At 51.2% G+C, this 21,187-nt stretch overlaps 1 protein-coding gene across 6 annotated transcripts in view; it reads right to left on the bottom strand.

Annotated features, from left to right (window-relative positions):
• The window catches only part of GPSM1 (G protein signaling modulator 1), a 50,544-nt gene that overhangs the window by 8,773 nt on the left and 20,584 nt on the right, over positions 1-21,187 (bottom strand). For all 6 annotated transcript variants that reach the window (XR_007380608.1, XM_048965734.1, XM_048965733.1 and 3 more), the window contains 3 exons: positions 19,423-19,549; positions 9,766-9,836; positions 7,889-8,068 (listed from right to left, as the gene is read on the bottom strand). Coding sequence is in view for 5 of the 6 variants with exons in the window: in XM_048965734.1 (XP_048821691.1) it covers positions 7,889-8,068; positions 9,766-9,836; positions 19,423-19,549 (378 nt within the window). In the remaining variant the exon portion in view is untranslated. The remainder of the gene's footprint in view (positions 1-7,888; positions 8,069-9,765; positions 9,837-19,422; positions 19,550-21,187) is intronic.

Genomic DNA, 21,187 nt, shown 5'->3' on the forward strand with positions numbered 1-21,187 from the left:
GTGCCCAACGCTTTTCCCTTCCAGTATGAAATTATCACCCTTCCTTGGACTGTTTTCAAAGATTTTTTTTTTCTCCCTTTAAACAACTCGCCCACTCATCCCTATAAACGCCGGTGCTAAAAGCTGGTTCTGTTGTTAGGATTGCAAATAGCTCGGGCTTTATTGTTTCAAACAAAATCAAAATAGCTCACCCACACTCCCTCCTTCCCTAATGCCTCAACTGCTGACCTGCTGGGAGCGTGCCCTGCTGCTGTGCATGGTGCAAACCCACACCTTGAGAGCAGCAGCTCAGCACAGCCCCATCTCTGCCTTCCCTTGGAGCGCAGTGCCCATGGCAGTGTCTCCAACACCTCTGCTGCTCACCATGCCAGCATGCTCAGATGCAGCCACTTCGTGCCATGGCCTCATTAATCCCAGGGGTTACATTTCTTCCCTCTGCTGGACACAGCCCTGGTGCATGCAGACAGTCCTACAACAACGCTCTGCAGTTAAGGCAGTGAGTTTTCCCTGTAGGTTTTGACCGCTCTTACAGTACCAGGTTGGGTTCCCATCACCACCGAGGCCCAGATTCAGCCCTCACGTTTTTAACTACAACCCAAGGACACAAATCAGCAGCACAGTCACTCCAGATCAGCCCCTTCAGGCTGGGTAGGGGGATGGCCAACTCCAGAGGATCAATTACCCACCAGGAGCAGTCCAAGCTCCTTGCCCCAAGCCATCAGGGCCACGGGCTGATGCCAGAGAGCAGTGAGTTCTCAACACGCGATCAGCAGAGCTTTCCCCACACAGCCAAGCAGCAAAGCCAAGCAGAGCTCATTGCAGCAACACACACTCCATTGCTTTAAATGATATAACCCACGTTCCCGACTCAGGAAGGCAGAAGCAAGGTTAACAAACAGTGCTCACACCCACAGTGCACACCTCACCTCCTACAAACGCCCCTCGCCGCAGCAAACGCCTGACTCCTAATTATTATTTACACATATCCAGCAATGCCTGAAGGCCTCCTCCAACATCAAGGGCTCTCACCATGCACGGAGCCCACGGAACATGAAATCCCAGCCCCACTGCGGGCAGGGTGAGTCCTGGGGTGGCTCTGTGGCTTTGCAGTACATCCCAATAAGCAAATCCATAGGGAGTGCTGCAGAGACCTGCTCCCCCAGCCCAGTGCAGGATGCACAGATACCATGAGCTGGGGTGGGCAGGTGAGGGTCATGGGGACCCTTGGGGTCCCCCCTCCAATTGCACGTGGAGCCCTGCTCCAGGCTCACTCCCTGCCAGGAGCAAACTGCAGCCTTCTGGGGCTGCACGTGGAATGGGATGAAGCCAGGTGTGCTGGAAAAAGAAAAAAAAGCACACATTGTTTGGTCTTTTTTAGATTAATTGGTGTTAATTGCCTCGGGGAGGTTTGAAAATAGCACTGCTAATGGGAAACATGGATGAAGGTGAGTGGAGCCTCGTGACTGCCACATTAACCCCAGACTGGGGCTCCTGGGGCTGCCCAGCTGGCAGCTCACATTGGGGCACACACAGGCAAAACCCCATAGCAGCCACTCTCAGCTCTGTGTGGGGGCACAGAGACCCAGGGAGCAGCATCCAGACCTCCCTGCTCTCCTCTTTGCAGTCTGCAAAGCACATCCACAGCCTCACTGCTTCTTGCACTCCCACCTGCCTCAACCAACAATATTTGTGCATGACAAGCAAACCAAATCCCCCCTGACTGGAGGTGTCTCTGTGTCATCCGCTGTCGCTGCCCAGTGACCTCAGGGTTACAGTGATTTACACCCAAACAGAACCCAGACTGACGTTTTAAGCTCTTTTGGCATGTGCAGATTGCACGCAAGGAGGTGAAACCGCAGACGCACCGAGTGCCCGGGGCACAGCACAGCCCCCAGGAATGAGAGAGGAGTTCCAGATTCAGAGAGAAGTCAAACATTCCGAGTTTTATGGCTCTGTGTCTAGCTGCAATTCGTTCCTCTTTGTCAGTATTGTTCTGTTTAAAGTGACAGTTTCTAGGAAATGCTCAGCTCATCGTCCCTCTCCCTGCCCTGTGCCACTCGAGGGCTGACAATTTGCTGGGAGAAAAGGCTGCACAAGGAGCAAAGCAGACCTCAATTACAGCTTCAAAGTGCCAGTAACTGACAACCCGGTTAGGGTGAGCCAGGGGAAAAAGAAATGTGTTTCAGGAGCTGGGTCAGCCAGCTCCAGCATGGCCAGGCTGCAGAGCTCCTGTCCTCACCTCCAGTAAACGGCTGCGGTGGGACCTGGGACAACAATTTCAGGTTACTTTCCTCTGGTTGGAGTCTCTTTTCCAGTGTTTTCAGCTCCAAGGCCACCCTCCAGCTACAGCTGGGATACAAGGGCTCAGATATGCCTTCTTTCAGTCCCCAGCACTTGTGCCAAGACACTGAGAAGCATCCAGGCCTGGGGTCCACAGTGTGACCTCTGCACAGCTGAGGGCTTGCACAGCCCTCCTGCACTTGGGTGTGCTCTCCTCTCTGCTCACAAGCACAGGCTTGCTTCAAATCCACAAACCCACCTCCCAAACCTGCCCTTCTGCACGGGAGGCAGAGCAAGGTAAGGAAGAACGTTACAGCCATGCACCCCACAGCACTGCCTGCCCCAAGGAGCAGCCCAGCCCCGCTGCATTCCCCAGGCACAGCAAAGGGCTGCAGAGTTACCAGTCCTACCCAGCCTCCCTCGTGCTCACGTGGTCTCATTGGATAATTACAGAGAAAAGCAAGGCAATTCCCAATTTTAGTGCCATTATAAAACAGAGAGGGGGAATTCATTACCTGGCAGCTGTTAATATTTAAGGAAGAAGCTGATAATTTACCACTGAGGCAACGAGTGCAGCAGAGGCAGCGCATGCCAGAAAACACTGCTGCCTCCCCCCTCCGCCCCATGCAGTTCCTCTGCAGTGATTCTCTACCTCCCCACTCATTTCCCTGCATAAAGTCCCAGCAAGGAGCAGCACGTCAGGACTCTGCATTGGAAAACACACACGGTTCCAGCTCTGCTGTCCCTGCTGCAGCCCTTGATGTAGGAAGGCACTTTGGGCTCATGTGTGCAACCATGCCACAAAAGGAGCCAAAAAGAAGGGCCTCAGTGCTTAACAAAGAGTCTCAGACAGACATGTGGTCAGAAGGGTTGGATGCGTGTTTTAAGATGCTGCAACCAAATTACTGCTGCTTCTCAGAGCAGCCTGCATCCTGGAATTCTCTCAATGTCCACCAGCCCTGCAGACACATCTCCCAGGTCTGCACCCACACCAAGTGCTGCTGGACATCTCACTAAGCAAAGAGGAAGGAACAGCCTGATGGTGACACAGCTTGGTGGGCTCCAGCAGGACTGACTCCAGCACAGCAGTCTTGGAGTGCCACAGGAACAGCCTTACCCATCACAGCAGCCACCCACCCCTCCAGCTCCAGCTTTCTTGGAGCATGTTCACACCAGAAAGTCCGACCAGCCATAATGGCATAATTATACCACGCAGCTAAACAAAAGGCTGGGAGATAAAGGAGGGCGTGCGTTGGCATGGAGGGAGTTCACACATCAATCAGATCATTACATCATCTCAAAAGAGAGGGAAGATGCAGAGAGCCACAGAGCAGCCAAGCACAGGGCACTCACATCAAGCTCTGAATGGACAGCATAGGGACTGAGCTCTCATGGGCCACACAGAGGATCGACCCACCAGGACATCAGAGAGAGACACAACAACATGGAAGAACTCTGGCACCCTGCCTGCAGGGGTGTCAACTACAACATTCTCCCTTCTTTTATGGTTGCTTCCCACTGTAAGCACAAAGCAGGTCTTATAAAAACATTTGTCCCAGGAAATGTTTGGAGATACAGCATGCTTGTGCGTGTGTTCTGTGTCTAAACACATCAGCCCATCTCTGCAAGTCCTCATTGCACACAGCTCCTCTATCATGAACTACAAATGGCCCCCACAAGGCCTGGGGTGGTTTAGGAGCCAGGAAGGGCTCCTGAGACTGATGCTCTCCACTGGGGAGATTGAGGTCCAGATGATCAGCACCATTTCTGAACCACTGACACCCCAAGGAGGGTAGTGGGTGAGGGGTGGTCCTTTCCTCTGTCCCAGCAGCCCAGTAAGCACTGCGCAGCTCCTGAAGCCAGGCTCACACAGTCCCACAGATCCCAGTGCCTTCAGCTCAGTGCTGCCCTCAGAAGCCATGCCCAGCAGTAGGACAAATCCCCAGGCAGATTTTTTTGAGAATACAGAGCATCTTTGTTCCCCTGGCCCTCTCCTGCCTTCTCAGAGATGTTGCTTTCTCAGACAGGGGAGTGAAGGACACAACCACACCAACCTGTGCTCACCTGATGCTTCTGAAGCATTAGAAGTCCCCTCCCATGGGGCAACCCTCTGCAAAATGCGGTTGCTGCCAGTCCTCTAGGAGCCTGTGCATTAGGACCTTCTCCCCCAAGGAGGAAAGGGTTACATTATGACCGAGCCTTTGATGTCTGCAAGCTTCACATGGTGCAAAAACCCCCTGCTTTGATGTTGTTTTAAACACAGCAAAACCCAACAGAAAATCTCAGGCCTGGCCACCCAGCTATAGGCACAAGGACCGAGCCCTGATACACAGACTGCTGCTACAACAGGGGGAAAACACAACCACGTGTGGCTCACCCCACAGCTGCTCCCACACCACAGCCTGCAGTGACTGACAGCTCTGGGCATCCCAGATCCCACACCAGCCCCAATGCAGACAGGCAAGCAGGACCCTTGCATCATGTCCCAGTGATGAAGCCCCTCTGTGCCCAAAACCCTCCCACCCCCAACAGAAAGCTGTGAGCCCACAGAGGGGCCTCCACCCACATCCTACCTTACGCAGAGCCTGAGCCATGGCTTCTCCCACCCATCCCAGCATCGCCACAGCTTTGCCAACAGACTGAGCCCTGTTCCCAGAGCCCGGCAGTGCTGCCAGCACGGCCAGGCTCCTCTCCATCCCCAGTGCCTCACCTCCCCTTCCACTTTTCCCTGCCTCCTCCCATGGGGAGTTTCCCAGCAGTTCAGTAATTAGCATCATCATCACTGATGCTAATAACAACACCGCAGCTCTGCCATCCAAAGCTCAAACAACTTTACAGCCACCATCACGCCTCTGTAAGCTCCTGGGGTTGGCAGGGGAGCAGCAGTGCCTCTCCCCAGGTGGGGAGGAGACGGTGAACAGACATAGAGAGACCTGTTCAGGGCCTGGGAGGTTTGTTCTGAGCTCGTGCCTTCCGAGTGCAGGTATGGTGACATCCCATACTCACCCAGATCAGCCATTGGGGCACACTGCTAACGAAGTACTTGCTGTTAACTGATGGATTTAAGATTTTTTGCTTTGAGCATTCGCAAGATGAGGAATAGGAGGGGGCTGCGGTCTGAACAGCCTGACCAAAGCCAGCTCTGTGGGAGGGAGAGCAATAGAAAGGGTCTGAGCTGGGCTCCGGCCTCTCTTTGCTCTTGGGTGGGGTTTGCTACATTTCATTTAAAAAGGCACAGATGGAAACAGAGCTTTTCAACAAAGCCCACCCACACTCCCATCCAACAGAGCAATGGGACAAAAGCCAAATGCAAGATGTTGACTTGAAAGGTTCGGAGGTCTGGGCTTCACTACAAAGCCAGGCTGGCATCACTGTCAGCTGGGAGCACAGAAACCAGACAGGATTCACCTGAAGTAACCTAGAGCACACTGCACAGCCACTGCCCAGGCAGCAGAGCCCTTCGTGTAGGGCACTGCGTGTGTGGCAGGGCAGGGTCTGAGGCACAAGCTGTGTCCCAGTAGGGCTCTGCACATCAAAGCCTTTGTAGGGCTGGGATGGACACATAGCACAGACACGGTGCTGGTGAGTCCAAAACCCAAACCCCCAAAGTGAGGTGAAGCCCTCCAGCAGCAGGCTCAGCCCTGCAGTCTGGTCTCCAGGGCTGTGCACAGGCATGGATGCAGCATTCTTCCCTCCCTCATCCCCATGCAGAGCTCCTGGATGTCCAAAGGTATTTCAAAAGCTTTTAGGAAAAAGGTTATGCACACCTCCACCTTCCTTTGGTACAGCTACCTCTGAGAACAAGCCCCATCTAACACATCACACTTATTATGGGACACAGGCTACAGTCTGTTAGCTACCAAGACGGGCATTCTCCAAAACATAAGACAGACAGTTGCCCTTCTCCTCAAGCCAAGTGCACAGCTGAGTGCATCATCTATTCTCTCCTGGGACAAAATGGGTATGTTTAGTGTCTGTGAGGAAGGAGATGCTCTGTTTCCCTGCTGCTCTGCCTGTCTCAAGTTCACTCTCTCTGCTGCTTACCCACCAGGTGCACCAGGAATGCTTAGGGGCTGAACTTAAAATGAACTCTCCCACAAATCCAGAGTGAGCAGGTAGAGTCAAGGCACCACAAAGCCTGGGCACCTCAGTGAGCCTTTCCCTGCCTCCTCACCATTCACCAAACCCCTGCACGTACAGTGACAACTTACTGGTGGCTGGCAGCATCCCAGGGGCCCTTCCCACACACTGAGCCCTGTGTGCTCACACACACTTCAGGAACACTCTTTGCCTTACTCTTGCTGGAGCACAGCTTTTGTTTGTTTTCTGGCTGAGTGTCCGAGTTAAAAATACAAGGCTATTTCTGGCAGAAGCGGGCTGTTTTTTTTTCTGCCTTCGTATTCCCTTGGATGCCCCCGTGCTGCTGTCTCCTTTCTGGCTGATGAGCTCTGTTTTCCTTCCCAACGATCATGTTTGCACCGGTGAGCAGCAGGAAATGCTTTTCCTATTAGGCCATTTCCACTGACACCATTGGGAATGAAACAGCAGCTCAGAGAAGTCTAAAAGAAACAATTGTTGTAGAAATTCTGTCTGCAGCGGTCAGACAACGGAACAGAAAACCAGGACTGTCTGTGGCCAGAAGGGGATGTGCATGGCTGCGCAGATCAGGACGTGTTCTACCTGCAGCCTGCAGTATGGGAGCAAGGAACCACGTTCAAATATCCCCTCTCTACAGGCAGGCTTCATCCCAAGCTCTGAAGCTCAGACCCTTTCTTACCTAACATAAATATATTGTATTGTGTTCTTTTCTTAAGCACCAAGGAAAAACAGGTGTCTGTCTCCTGGCTTGGATTGATTCCACCTGGATCCAAGTGAGTGATCACAGAGCTGCATACACTGAGGCTGTAATGCACCACTAAAGCAGGAGCATCCATGCTATCAGGAAGTTGTGTGTTACAACACACCCCAGCAGCAGCAAGCTGAGGATTCAGGGCTTCTCGCCGAGCCTGAACATCTCTGAGCCTCCTCCCAGGTCTTAGAAATGTGCCATGGTTTGTGGGTGCAATTCCCATCTTCAAAACTGAGAACAAAACCAACGCAGCTGCAGGAAACCTCCCCAGTGCATCATGTTTGCCAGTGTCACAGCATGAGCATCAACTCAACCAGAACACAGCAGCCCAACAAACAACTCAGTTGTTTGGGCTAAAAACATCAAAAAAGACACAGTAAGAGCTTTCCAGAGGACTCAGATGCCCATCAGCTTTGGGGAACCAAGCACAGCCTGAGTCAGAGATGCTCAGCACCAACCAAGGAACGCAAACACCCATAACCCGTAAGTCACCAACATCATGGCCAACTCCTGCCCTTTTGCAAGCATGCTTCATCTGATTTCCTTCCAGAGAGAAGCTCCTAGGCAAGGATTTGCCATCATCTCATCCCAATCACCGACTTACTAAAGCACGCTCTGCACACTGAGCACGTAGGCTCTGCTTCCCATCCAACAGCCACGCCACTACCCTTCCCCAGAGCTTGGAAAGGAGGAAGGAACGATGATATCCTAAGAAGAGCTCCCAGATGAGCACTAGAGGAGAAAACCACTTCTTCCTACCGACTGTGGCACTTGCACTCGGACTTGGCTGCTATCCAGGGGCGATGCGCACGGCCCTTGGGGCCTCCTCTCCAAACCCAGTTGGTGCTCTCGGTATTTCTTCGACCTCACAGGTAAAGACAAGAACTCTTTTCCCGAGATCTTCAGGTCTCCCACGTGATGGCTGTCCCCATTCTGGTCCTTGGGAAAGCAAGAAATAGTTCTTGTACAAATTGTTTGCATCGAGACCCGCTGCCCTAAGATTCAGAGTACAGCAGATGCACAGAAAAAAAGAAGTTAATGTGGCTTTTAGGCTGCGTGAGCTGATATGTTTTGTGTATCGTTACAGAGGATGATTTTAACGAGTGGCAGGGAAGCATCACCCAAACAACACACAATAGTCAACTCCTCCACTGGGAGAGGTGAGAGAGGAGGAGCATCCCCTCAAAAAGAAACAAAAAGCAGGGATGTGGGGGTAAGGGCATGGCTGGCTTATTTACAGACACAGGAAGCGATGGCTGAAAGGTGCCTCCACCAGGAGGGCTGACCCTACCCCAGCAGCTCAACAGGAAAGGCAGGAGCCCCATCCAGCCCCTTCACCAAGCCCCGTGTTACAGCAGTGCAGGGGGACACAACAACTGCAGCAGGTGGCTACAGGCAGTCCCCTGCTCCCTCACTGCTGTCCTCCTTTGCTCTCTTCAATGCCTGCACAGGAGTTTTCCAACCCTCACAGTACAAACAGGAATAGTGAGAATGAATAAGTTTCAATTCTTTAGATGTTATCAGCAGGACCGACTGCAGCCTGGCTGGTGTCCACACCTTGAAAAGCAGGCAGTTAAGTGGCAGCACAGAAGCTGCTTTGCTGCTGTGGATAGAGGCTTCAAACTGCTTCCTTCGTGCCAAAAGGATGGATGACTCAATTACAGCATGTAAGCACCTTCGGGGTGAAAGACAGTGTGTGATAAAGAATTTTTAGTCTGGTGGAAAGAAGAATAAACAAAGACTGACAGCTGGGAGCTGAAAGCAAAGATCAAAACTAGGAGCAGGGCTGGTGATAGCAGGGCACGCTGCTGCCCTCTGGACTCCAGGGTCCTGTGCCCCAACCACAGCTCCTATTTGCTCCCACCAGAACCTCTGAAGCTCACCCACCCCTCTGCCTTGAAGGAGGCTCAGCTGTTACAGCATTAGCAGCAAAGCAGCAAACTAAACATCAGCAAAACTAAGCACTGGGTTGGGACATGCAGCCAAGCATCCTGCTGGCACTGCTGTCCCCGTGATGCTCTCCAGCCCAAAGGCCCAGCACAGGGCCCACCCAGACCCTTCCCCCAAGGTGAGCTTGATGAAGCCCTACAGCAAACCAACAGCTGCCCCTGGGCAGACCAGCAACTCTGTACAGGATTTTCTGAGGGATGTAAATGAGCCCCATAGGTGGGAAGGCTCAGTGCCTGCAGCTGTCTGTAGAAGCAGCCTTTGCCCCGGGGAGAGATGGAGTGCTGCTCTGCTCAGATCTGACATTTCCAGCAGTGCACTGGAGCAGAAGTCCTCAGAGCCTCTTGAAACAAAACCCTCCACCTCCTGCAAGGCACAGCTCCCACTTCAGACCTCTCCTTCCTCCCCACACTGAGCAAAGCACTCTGCTGGGTTAAAAACACACTGAGATGTGCCACCAGCCACTAAAGGGGCTAAACCACTCCCCTTATCCTCCTCGATAGAGGACTTAAAGTTCAGAATAGCCTTTTTCAGCTTTCAGTTAAATGTCTCTCCTTCAAGCTCTCTAGAAACCCTCTTTGGTTAATCCCACTGACTCCAATGACACCAATTGCGTCCTTCCCTCAGCGAGCCACCACAGGTTGCTACCTACACTCAGTCCCCAGGGCCAGGCAGGCTGCTTTGCTTACCTTTTCAGAAGGGAACTTCAGGAGGTCTAAGCTGTCCATGCTGTTCCTTTGGACTCTCTTGGGCCTGGCTCCTGCAAAACAACACACTTTTGCATCAGGAGGTGTCAGAGCAGGACAGCCCCTCCGCTCCCATTGCTGCAAAGTCAGACAGATGGGATGCTGCAGCTGCACTCTGTCCTTGAGGTTCAGATGTGTTTTCTCTCTGTTGTTTTGAATCTTTTTCAAAGTGCTATCACAGCACAGTCAGCAACAGCCAGAGCTGCACAAACCAGCAGCAGGGCCACACCGTGACTATGGGTCTCATCTCTGGAATTTCAGAGTTGCTGCCCCCATCTCAAGCATGAGAAGCCAGGGGTCTGGCATTGAGAAAAATGATAACAAAAACATAACATGTGGGATTGTTGTTTTATCTTTGTTTTTAGCTTAAAGAAAGTGTCTGGGACGCAGCTCAGAGCCTCTCTATAGTCACAAGGGCTAGAAAACTAAGCAAAAGAGCAAACTTTCACGGGTCTAGCATCAAGAACATGGGAACTTTGCCTTCACAGGTCACAGAATTTGAAAGCACATGTGATATGTTGTATTTCATATAAGCTGAAGGTTTTATTTAGCTGAGAGCCAGGCAATGCCCCACATCAGCAAAGCCAAGCAAGGCAGAAAGAGAACCATTGGACTTGAGGTCCCATGACAACAACTCCCAAATTTGGGGGGGATGTCCTGCAGGAGGGTGAGGAGCGCATGTGAGTTGAAAGCCATCCTCGTGCAGAGCCCTGAGAACGGAAACCACCAAGCTGCAAGCAGTTCCTGCAACAGCAAACTCATCGAGCACGAGGGTCCCTCGGTTTCCCACCAGCATCTAAACAGCACTGCTGCTTATCCCACAGCCTTGCCTGCCCTCATTAAAGAGCACAGATCTTACCGTTTTTATTTCAGCCCTTGGCTTATGTTAACTAAGCTGCCTTAACTAAGCTACCACATCTCTGCTGGTTGCCTGTGGGCACCAGCAGGATGGAGGGGTCTCCTCCCACATTGCCAGGAGAGCAAAGTAAGATAAATCAGATGGATAAATCAGATGGCACACGTGGGTTTGGCAGCGATGCCCAAGAGGTGAGCTCTGCACCTGGAAGCCAGCGTGCGTCACAGCAGCTTCTAATGACTGCTTCCAGGAAAGCCCTGAAGAAGCAGCGTGTGCCTGATTAGATAAACACACATCACTTCTAACGGCCTGAAGAGTTGTTAATTACACACCTCTGTCCTCAGGTGCTTTGGTGCATTCACAATAGTATTAAACCACTGGCCAGCGACCATCAATCTCTGGTCTGAGAAAACTTGCCTTCCTCCTTTGTTAATTAAATATACGTAGTCAGATTGCCCCAGCAATTAGGGCACACAAAACAATTAATCTTTTCCAGCTATTTTGGTGCTGATGTTCCTCTGCTAGCTCACAGACCTCGCACTCAGGTGAGCCAAGAGAGGACCTACAAACCCAACTCCAAGCATTCCAACACAGCTATCTGCCTCCAGAGCAAAACACAACCAGCTACAAGGCCAAGAGGGGCCCCAAATGCACCCAGTTCCATTCTCCCAATCACTCCAGAGCCCATCTTCCAGCAGAGCAGAGAGATACTCACAAGCACACTGCAACAGAAGGAGTCCCATCAGTTCGCTGTCCCCAGGCAGGATGGTCCCCCAGACAGCTCCAGACTGTGTGTGCTGCCCCTACCTCCTCCAAAGTCCCTTTTCCCAGCAGCAAGCACAGCCCTAATGCCATACAGACATCCCCATCCTCCTCCTCCTCCCCAGCACCAACCGACAGTGGTGGAGGCAGCAGACTGAGCAGCTGAAAACCCGTGTCTGTTCCTCTGTAAGCTTTTCTCTCCTCTCTCCAGTATTTATTGGCATGTTTACCAAGCCAACTGCAGAGTAACCAAAAACCTCAGGGGCATTTCTAAATGCTCTCTCTGTCTTTAAGGTTTGCTGAGGTCTCTAATAAGAGCGAGCTGAAACCTTCTTGTGAACATCAGCTGAGCACAGCTGCTGACTGCCTGCATTCATGGCTTGTTTTCCTGCAGCTCCTCAGATGTTGTCCTTCTCAGCACTCAGGGGGTGTTGTTGCTTTTTAAATTTTCCCCCCTCCCAAAATTCCCCCCCCCCCCATATGAACTCAACATTGAAGCAAGGAGGGTTTTTTTTTTTAAATGTTTGGTTTTTGCCCTTGCAGTTTGGTTCCTGGGGTGTTCAACGGTTTCCACATTCCTCTGTTTTAAAACTGGAAGCAGCTCCTCCCCACCTAAGAGGGAGAAATGAATTCCAGGGAAAGCTGATAGGAAAACAGCAATGGGGAGTAAGTGAGACATCCTCGCTTCTGCTGGCTCCTGCATCCCTCATCTCAAGCTACTCCCTGCTTTTCTGTCCTTGGAACACTAACCCAGTTTATTCACCTCCAGACACTTCTCTCTCACATCCATGCTCTGCAGAGATGCAGAGACCCCCATCCTCGTGCTACCTATGATGACACGGACAGCAAGCTTTATTCCCAACCTTTTTTCTCAGCCAGAAGTTGGGCAGTGCACAGCCCTTGCTGTCCTTGTGCTGTTCAGGCTGAATGATGTAGGGCAACTCTGCTTCTCACCTTTAGGGAAAAGATCACACCAGCCTCTTCTGCAAAAGCCTCTGATAGCATCTGCTCAGCACATCACTTTGTGGGCTTCCAGTCCCTGCTGGGCAATGAGGCACTGGGACCAGCTGTGTTCCTCCCAGAAGACACACTCACACAGCAAGAATTCTCTCTCAGTACCTTGCTACCATACAAGATGTAGCCGCAGAGAACTCAAGGAAGTGTTTCATCACAGAACAGCCATGGACTGCGCCACGCAGATCTGCAGTAGGGTAAAACTGGGCAGGCAGAGGGGGCAGTTCTGTTCCTGCATCCTGCTGGCACTCTTGGGATCTCAGCATTGACAAGATCGAGCACAACATGTGCAGCAGCAGCAGCTCAGGGAGCCCTGCCAGGAGCTCTCATCAAGTTCACATGTGCTATGAGGACTCCTAGGAGGAGGACTTCTCCATAGACAGAGCAAGCTCCCAAGCACAGAGCACCCGACAGTTCTATTTGCAGGCCTGGAACAAGCTGTCTCCCTCTGGGTGGCTGTACCTGAATTAAAGCTGACAGTGAACTCCACAGAAAACTGCTGGGGAAAGGTTACATGGCCAACACTGCTCCTGCCCTCCTTCCAGCTCTCATGGCTGAGCAGCACACACAGCAGCTCAGGGGCAGCAGTTACCCCACAGAGCACAAATCTCAGCATAAGTACTTGAAAAGGCCATTTCTCTCTGCACTCAAATCAACTGAAATACCAACTTGTCTTCTGGACCAGACCGTTGCCCTCTCACATTTGCACAGACCCCAGCATTTTCAGATCCTTGGTTCTGGCAGACAGCTCCAAATATTGTTAAATCTGATTCAATTAGAGCAGCCGAGCAGTCGGCTGGGGAGAAAGACAGCTCTGTAAACCCCAGCCACAACTGCAGAGATACAATCCAGCAATCTCAATGGGCACAGAGCATCTCAAATCTCACACTGCTGACACCTAATCAGGACATCTCTGCTGAGCTAGTGCTCCATTATTACTGCCAGTGCTCTTCAGAGAGGAAAGGAGGAGGATAAAAACCACAGCAGCAAGGAAAATAATAGAATCCAGCAAAACAGGCGTCTCATTTAAGGCTTTAATTAGTCTTCAAACACATAATGGGTTCTGGTACTATAAATCCACTCGACCTCTATTAGTGCCAGCAGTTGCATGATAAATGATAAATGCTGGCATTTGTTTTCCCAGTTGATGTTACTGGGATAGAGCAATGCTTTCTTCTAAATAGAGAAAGCAAATAGTATCAGTTATTTATGATGACTGAGCCATAAAAATGCTGGCACTGAGCTTTTGTGTGTCCATCTATGGGAAGGAGCATCTGCTCATCCAGCCACCTACTGGATTGGAAAGGACCAGGAAAATCCCAACATTTCTGGCCTCTGCTATGGCTGAAGACACGGTGAGATGGCTAAAACAACCCTTCTCTCCCTGCCAACTATGTGAAAGCTCCGTGGTTCAGACAAAAGCTATGAACACATATGGCTTGGAAGAGAAAGGACACAAAAAGGACAAAGCCAACCCACAGCTAAGGGCCAGGGAGAGCAGCAGGAAGGTCACTTCCAGCACGTTGTCACATCAAACTTCCTCAGAAATGCTTTGCACCCACACAAGGTCCTGCATTCTCAGCCTTCTGTAGCAAAGCTGGAAGCCAAAGGGCAGGAACAAAACCTCTTCTGCTGGGAAGATTGGGCTCCGGTGTTTGCTCTGCAGTGTTGTATTCATTGGCACACAGACCAGCACACAGCTGAGCAAATATCAACCCTCCAGACAAGATCCTGAGCACGACAAAAACCTTCTCCAGAATAACAGTTTTACAGTGGCTTCCCCCCCCTTCCACCCCTCCTCCCCCCGAAGACAAAACCATCCCATCATAAAAATGCATATGTACAAACAATAGGCATGAACAAGAAGTTACTTTTAAATCAGGATTCTCATCTGCCTGGTTTGGCAGAAGACACTTTACGTACTTGGCACCCAAAGCTTACATCCTCCAGGATCCCACCTGACAACTGAACCCTGCATGGCAGCAGCGCTGCACATCTATGTTGCACCCAGGAGCTCCACAGAGTGCAGTCAGGTTGGGCACAGCCAGCACAGCTCAGGAGAGCTGCAGGCTCTGGGTTGGGTAGGATGAGAGCCATCCTACCTCTCACAGCCTTACAAACTCTTACCGATTGCTGTCACATCGATCACATCTTTGAGACCAGCTCCCCCCCTTACACCCATCCATAATCGTTATTTATCCTCTAGGTGAGGCTGGAATGGGAATTTTTGCAAAGAAAGCACTGGCAATTCAGGCCCAATAGTGAAGCATCTGCCTGTATATGCAGGATACAGAACACACAGCGCACCTAATGACACAGCACCTAACGAAGTCAAATACAAGCCTTGGGAAAGCTTGGAGCTGTGCCAGGGGTGGCCTCGTGTGACCACAGCCTCCCCCAGGCAAGGCTTCATAGATTAAACATTGTGGGGACAGGAGGATTTTCTGGGAGATAAACTGAACCCAGTAGAGCAAGCTGGGAGGGGGCATGGAACCTTGGGGCCAATTCAAGACCAGCCAGGATAGGCTTGGCAAGAGCACCTGGTTTTTCTTCTATGAGCAAGACTTTCTCTGCCAGCATGTAGCAGAGCCTCATGTCCTCTGATCTTCTGTTGCCAGCTCACATTGAACAAGCAGGGATCAGAAAGGAACCGAGTGAGCTAGAAAGTGACATGCATTAGCCCAGGCAACACCTCCAGCAGCCAAACAAACCCAATTACAACAGCTGTGTCCTACAGGGCAAAAGAATGAGACATAGTGAAAATATACAGTGATCAAAGGCCACAAAACCCTACAAAAAAAGGGGCAATATCCTTAATCCCTCCCCTTCTGTTTGATCTCATGCATCAGCCACCAGCCTGCAGTGCTTTCCATCTCCTGGGACACATTCAGCCACACAGGAATTTACATTTCTGAGCTCTGGTTGTCCCTACAAGCTCCCAGGTCTCTGTGCTAAGCAAAACTCTGCTGCCTGAGGGGCCAAAGGCTCTGTCCTCACCCTGACCAATGAAGTGCTAAAGCAGACCACAGTCAAGCATGCAAAGACCTTTAAAGATGAGAAGTAATTCTAGTTGGGTGAGGAAGAACTTGTTTGGTTCTACTTGCAGCACTGCAAACAGGAGTACCTCGATGCTAAAGGTAACACTGCACTATTAGACAAAATTCTCATAACCATAGCTATTTCCTATGTGTTGGCTACCAAAGAAAACTGCCTGGGGAACTGTGCTGCTGAAAGCAGGGCTGGAACAGCAGCCAGAGGGGATGTCAGGTTCCCAGCTCCCATCTGGGCTGCTGGAAGGAGTTAACTGCTCCTATGAAGTTGCTTTCCCACAACAAGAGGTCCCTTGATTTAATGGGTGGCTTTGCCAAGGGCCACGTTGTACCTTTTCTGCCAAAGGAATCAAGCACAGGCTCCTTCCCTGCTCCTCATTCCCTGGCACCAAGATGAAACATGCACCTGAGTTCCATTAGCACAACATCCTTTCCTCCAGGCCTGAAGCATTTCCTCTGCTCTGAGAAGCCTGAGCTTAACACCAAAGCTGCACTTCACACTGACATTGGGAAGGAGGCTCATGTACAAAGCAAAATAAGAGAACTAAACACTGCTCAAACTTTGGGAAGAATATTTTTTTAAGCCCCATGAAGTTAATGCTGGGACAGTCTGAGTTGAGTACTAAATAACTTGATTCAATTCCAAATGACTCAGAGGTTCATCACCCCCCATCAGTGCTGCTGGAGTGATTTAGCAGCTGTGACAGCAGAGGTTACTCAGAGAAATTAGAAAAGACTCATCACAAAGATAATGCAGGGGCAGCCTTCAGATGCCTTGAGTCTCCATCCAAGAGCTCCCTTCCCTGATCAGGCAGCACTCTTGTTGTCCCTTCTCCCTTAAACATCTCCCCCAGGGACCAGTGCAGCACTCAGAACCCTCTGGACACCATCCTGCAGTTGCCTTGGTGGGAGTGAGCATCCACACCCTGGAGCAGACCAAGCACAAACCTGAGCTCATCAGCAGAGCAGCTAGCTCTCTGAGCACAAAACAAACATCCTCCAGGCCACCCTGCATTCTGCTTCAGAGGGCCACAGCTGGCTGTCCCCCAGCACAGTGCCTGACAGCACAACATAAAGGGAAGGCTGTGGCACAGCATCCCAGCCTGAGGCACAGGAGAACAGTGCTGCCTCCTTCCTGCTCTGCACCAGCACAAGGCTGGGCCAACCAACCCATCCCAGCAGCCCTAAATGCTTCTTAGATACTTCAAAGATATTTAAAGCAAACAAGCAAACAAACAAACAGACTGGGGAAACATAAAAGCAGATTTTTTTTTTCCTATCCCCAATTTATCTGAGGGTTCAAAGATTCCTGTGAAGCAGCTCAAAAATCGCACTGAGGATGAAAAGATTCACATTCAGAGCCACACAGATCTGGTCGCTGCCCAGGAAGGAGATGGTCTGTGCCTGCCCAGGCTGCCCACCACCTGAAGCTCATCACCCAGGGATGAGCAGAGCCCATCACAGAACCCCTCCTGAAACCCAAGTGCAACCCAGCCTTGCGCCCACCTTTCTTTCAGCAGGGGATGTGCAGAGCAGGGGAAGCCTGGTTCACAGGGGGGTCCCTTCCCTGCCCTCAAAGCTCACTGAGCACAGCTGGACAACAGCAGCAGCTGCATACTGCAAACAGCACAGAAACCAAGCCAGGAACTCTGAAAGCAGCTACATGCCAACACCTCCTGGAACACCCGCATCCTCCCACCCACACCAGCTGCCAGCAGAGGTGTTGCTCAGTGTCTCCTAGCACTGCTGCTGCCATGAGATGACAGCTGATGCTGACACACTGCTGAGCATGGAGGGAAAATGGTCCAGAGTCAGTTTTCCCTTCAGAACAGCACTGAGAACCCTCCTGCACTCACTGCCTGGCCAGGTCTGCTCTCAGCCCTTCTGCAGCAGCAAGTCCCTTCCCTACAGCCAGCAGACAGCCTGCAGCAGGTGCCAGCCTCCAGAGCAGGGAGCTGCCAAGGAACACTGCCAGGTCACCTTCAGTGCAATGCACACAGGTGGCACTGCCAGCAGGATGCCCAAGGAAGGGGTTGGGTGGAGGGCTCCTGGATCACCAGGCACAGCTCATGCCCTTCAGAGCAGCTGTGTATGGGGCAGAGCAGGCAGCCAACCCCATAGGGCACCTCCCAGCACCAGGCAGCACTTCTCACTCTTCACACTGGCCTTGACCTCTAACAACAAAAATCCCCCACAGACACAGCAAGTTTCCTTCTCTGCAACAGCAAAATCCTATCAGGACTCAATTATTTACTTACAGTATGTGAAAGAGGGCAAGAGCATTTCTCAGGGCCACATATTTGGCATTTAGAGAAGCAGAGACAACCCCTGTTTGCTTGCTACTCCCCAGCTCCATCCATTTGTTGCTCTAAGCTCTGCGTGTTTGCATTTCTTCACAAGGTCAATGCTTTCACAAGACTTTCGTAGCACTGTCCCACTTCCCTGGTTTCCAGCTTTGTCTTCTGACATCCAATTGCTCTCAGAACATTAATTAAAATCACAAAGAGCTCAGCAAGGAGCCAGAAAATACCAAACACTCCTTTCTCCCCCCATGCCCTCAGTGAAGGGCAGACACAAGGCTTGGAAGCAATCAACCCATGATGGACATGGCAACCCGATGGTTTGGCTCAGGGCTTCTCAGCTGCACAGATTTCCCCAGAACTGAGATTTGCTGTGAAACTTTATCCTACCTGTTTGATGGTATTTGTGCACTTTACAGCATGCCTGCCCTACCCAACCAACTTAGCACCCTTATGAATATGCAGTCATGCTATAGCCTTAAGCTGTGAAAATAACATGAAGGAAAAAAACAAAAATCAGGCTCTCCTTTCTGCAACACCAAAAGGCAGAGATTGCTCAGAAGCCAACCTGAAGCTCGGCTCCATCTCACCTGGGCTGGAGCACACAGCTTTCCCTACCTCTGACTCCAGCCTTGCACTGCTGGGCATGCTCCCTCGCAGCTCCATTTCTCAGGAAAATCTTTAGCACTGACATAGCAGCAACACCTTCAAGATCAATACACAGAGCAAACACTTGCAGGCAGCATCCCATCACCTTCCCTGAGCCAGCTCTCCCACCAGGAAAAAGAACACGTTGTCTCAGAAAGCAAGTGCACTAACAAGGTCATATTTAATCAGCCTGCACCTCCCAGGATGCGACTTCATTTGTCTGAATTAATAAACCTGTCCACAGCTACAGAGCAACCAGCTTTCATGCCAGGCACACCCAGACACTTATAGTGGCAGCTGCAGGACAGACAGAAGGTCCCCAAGCTGGGGATGTGTCAGGCTGACAGTGAGGACTCATCCACACTGGGCAGCAGGACGGCCCAGAGCAGTAAATGGAACAATTTTGTGTGCCATCAAGTCCTGTAGCTTCCAGCTTCAGCCTCCCCATAGGTGGGAGCAGCACCCAGCATAGCGATGCTCACAACCTGCCTTCAGCTCCTGCTGTAGTCTGATTCCTTAGGTGCTAATCAGGATGACAGCAGCCAAAAATCCCTGCCAGTCACCTTTTGAAAGCTTGTTCTATCAGTCACATCAGCTAAAAGGGTGCACTACAAGAGACAAAAGCTGGCTTGCTGCTTGGCATGTGGAAGTTCATTCCCAATGCAGATTAATTCCTTAACTCGCTCTGTGCCCAATTTGGGGTGGATCCTTCCCTGTCCTCACAGCTTATGGCAAGCACAGGGCAGGAGGAGGGAATAAGATGCTGCCCACAGGCCTTGGTCAGAGCAAGGATTTCACACCATCCATGCAATAATGAATGATTCTGCTGAGAAACAACATGCTCTTCACTCTCTTCTTCCTGCAAACATACTGCAGACTCTCTCCTGGTGTTCATATTTCCCTTCATGTCACACACTTACACACATCCCCAGCTCCCCGTTCCCACACTTCACATGGCCCAAATGCTCACCTTGTGCCTCATAGCCAGAGTAAGGACAAGCCATGCCCACATCCTCATCACCAGGGCCCAAGCCGAGGGCTGTCCTGAGCTGGGCCATGTTCACCTGTGCTGTCAGCTCTCCAGTCCGGTCCCCAATCTGTGGGTGAAACCAACCAGGCATTGGTTAAAAGGCAGCATGCTGTAAGCCAGCAGCCCCTAGCAGAGTGCTGCCTGACCCACACCACAGCAAACAAAGAGAGGCATCCTGGAGCACCATCCCAGCCAACTTTTCAACCCCAGACACTCAGGGGTTGGGTGTCCACTGAGGTGTTACAGAAGCCCTCCACTCAGAGCCCTGGAGATGTGAATCCAGGAGGGACCCAACCCACACAGAGCTCCAGGACATGGATGTGTTCATGCAGCGCCACGCTGCTTGTGCCCTTCTGAATTGACTGAGCATGTTTCACCTGCTGGGATGGGGAGAGGGAAAAACCTGAGATTCCCATTCTACTCCTGGCTTAGAGCTAAAATGGAGACAAAATTCCCATCTCTTAGCAGCATGAAGGAGCTGATGTTGGATATTCAGGAATAGCTCTTTCCAGTGGCTCTTGCTACTTAATGGAGATGCACAGGACAAGCAGCTGAGCGTGCCTCAAAGGTTAACCAGGCATGAAAATGACTGCACTGCATATCACCAGCCAACACAGAGAGGTCACTCAGAAGCAGCTGCTAATCTTTAGAGAAACAGCTGCCTCTGTTCCAGAGAGCCCTTAGCTGCTCCCTTGGAGAAGCCTGAGTCCCCATTAAATGCCTTGCAACAGCTCTTTTGTGGTCCTTTGAGATAGACTGCAGCATGAATCGTCCTAGAACAGAACCATAAATCCCCACATTATTTATGACAAAGCCCTGAGCGCCAGTAAAGGGAGGCAGATCAAATAGCTTATCATCAGGCATAAATCCCCTGCCAATTACAAGAGATTTGCTGTTGACATCATCTCCAGAGAAATTACCACGTCCTGGTTAGGTCACACAGTCCTTGATGCTCTATTAAGTACTTCCCTGATTTCCACTCACTCCAAATTCTCTCCAGGGCCCCATCACTGTCAGGGCAGATAACAGTCTGGGCAGCTGCCCCACATGCCATAGCAGAGGCTCTCTGCCCTCAGCTTGGCTGCCTTTGCTCCTCCATCATCCCCACCACACACAGGTGCAAGGAAGGCACTGCTGATCAGCACCTGAGAGCCTTCAGGACTTACAGACAGCATCTTCCCTCCCTTCAGAAGGAATTCTGCACAATCTCAGATCACCTTGCAGCAGCCCATGTTTGTTCAGAACAGATTTCAAATGTCACCATCAGATGGATGTCAGGGCAGGAGAGGGAAATGGTGACAGGAAATGGGTTTTAAATATTAGTGAGCAGAGGTATAATCTGAATAAGCTTCTCCATGGGCAAAGTGCTGATGCTCACCACAGCAGCACAAGCATCTAACTTGGCTCTCAAGGCAAAATTAATCAGCTTTACAAGAGCATCACTCACTGCTAGAAGCTAATGCAGACCCTCCCCACAAACAGACATGGCCTCTGCACTACTCCATAATTATAGCTGGAGGAGGGGGGTTACTGTCACCTGCCATGAGTAACCTATTCCTGACATGCTGCTATCACAGCCATTACACCAGGATGAGAGAGCATCACCACCAGCCCTCCTACCCTCTCAGGACCCCTATCCCTTCCTCCCTCCCACCACCCCCTGCAGGGCACACAGCCCCCACTGCCTGTCCTGGCAGGCTGGAGC

The sequence above is a fragment of the Lagopus muta genome, chromosome 19 (assembly GCF_023343835.1).
Source record: "Lagopus muta isolate bLagMut1 chromosome 19, bLagMut1 primary, whole genome shotgun sequence".
In the NCBI taxonomy this organism is placed as follows: Eukaryota; Metazoa; Chordata; class Aves; order Galliformes; family Phasianidae; genus Lagopus; species Lagopus muta.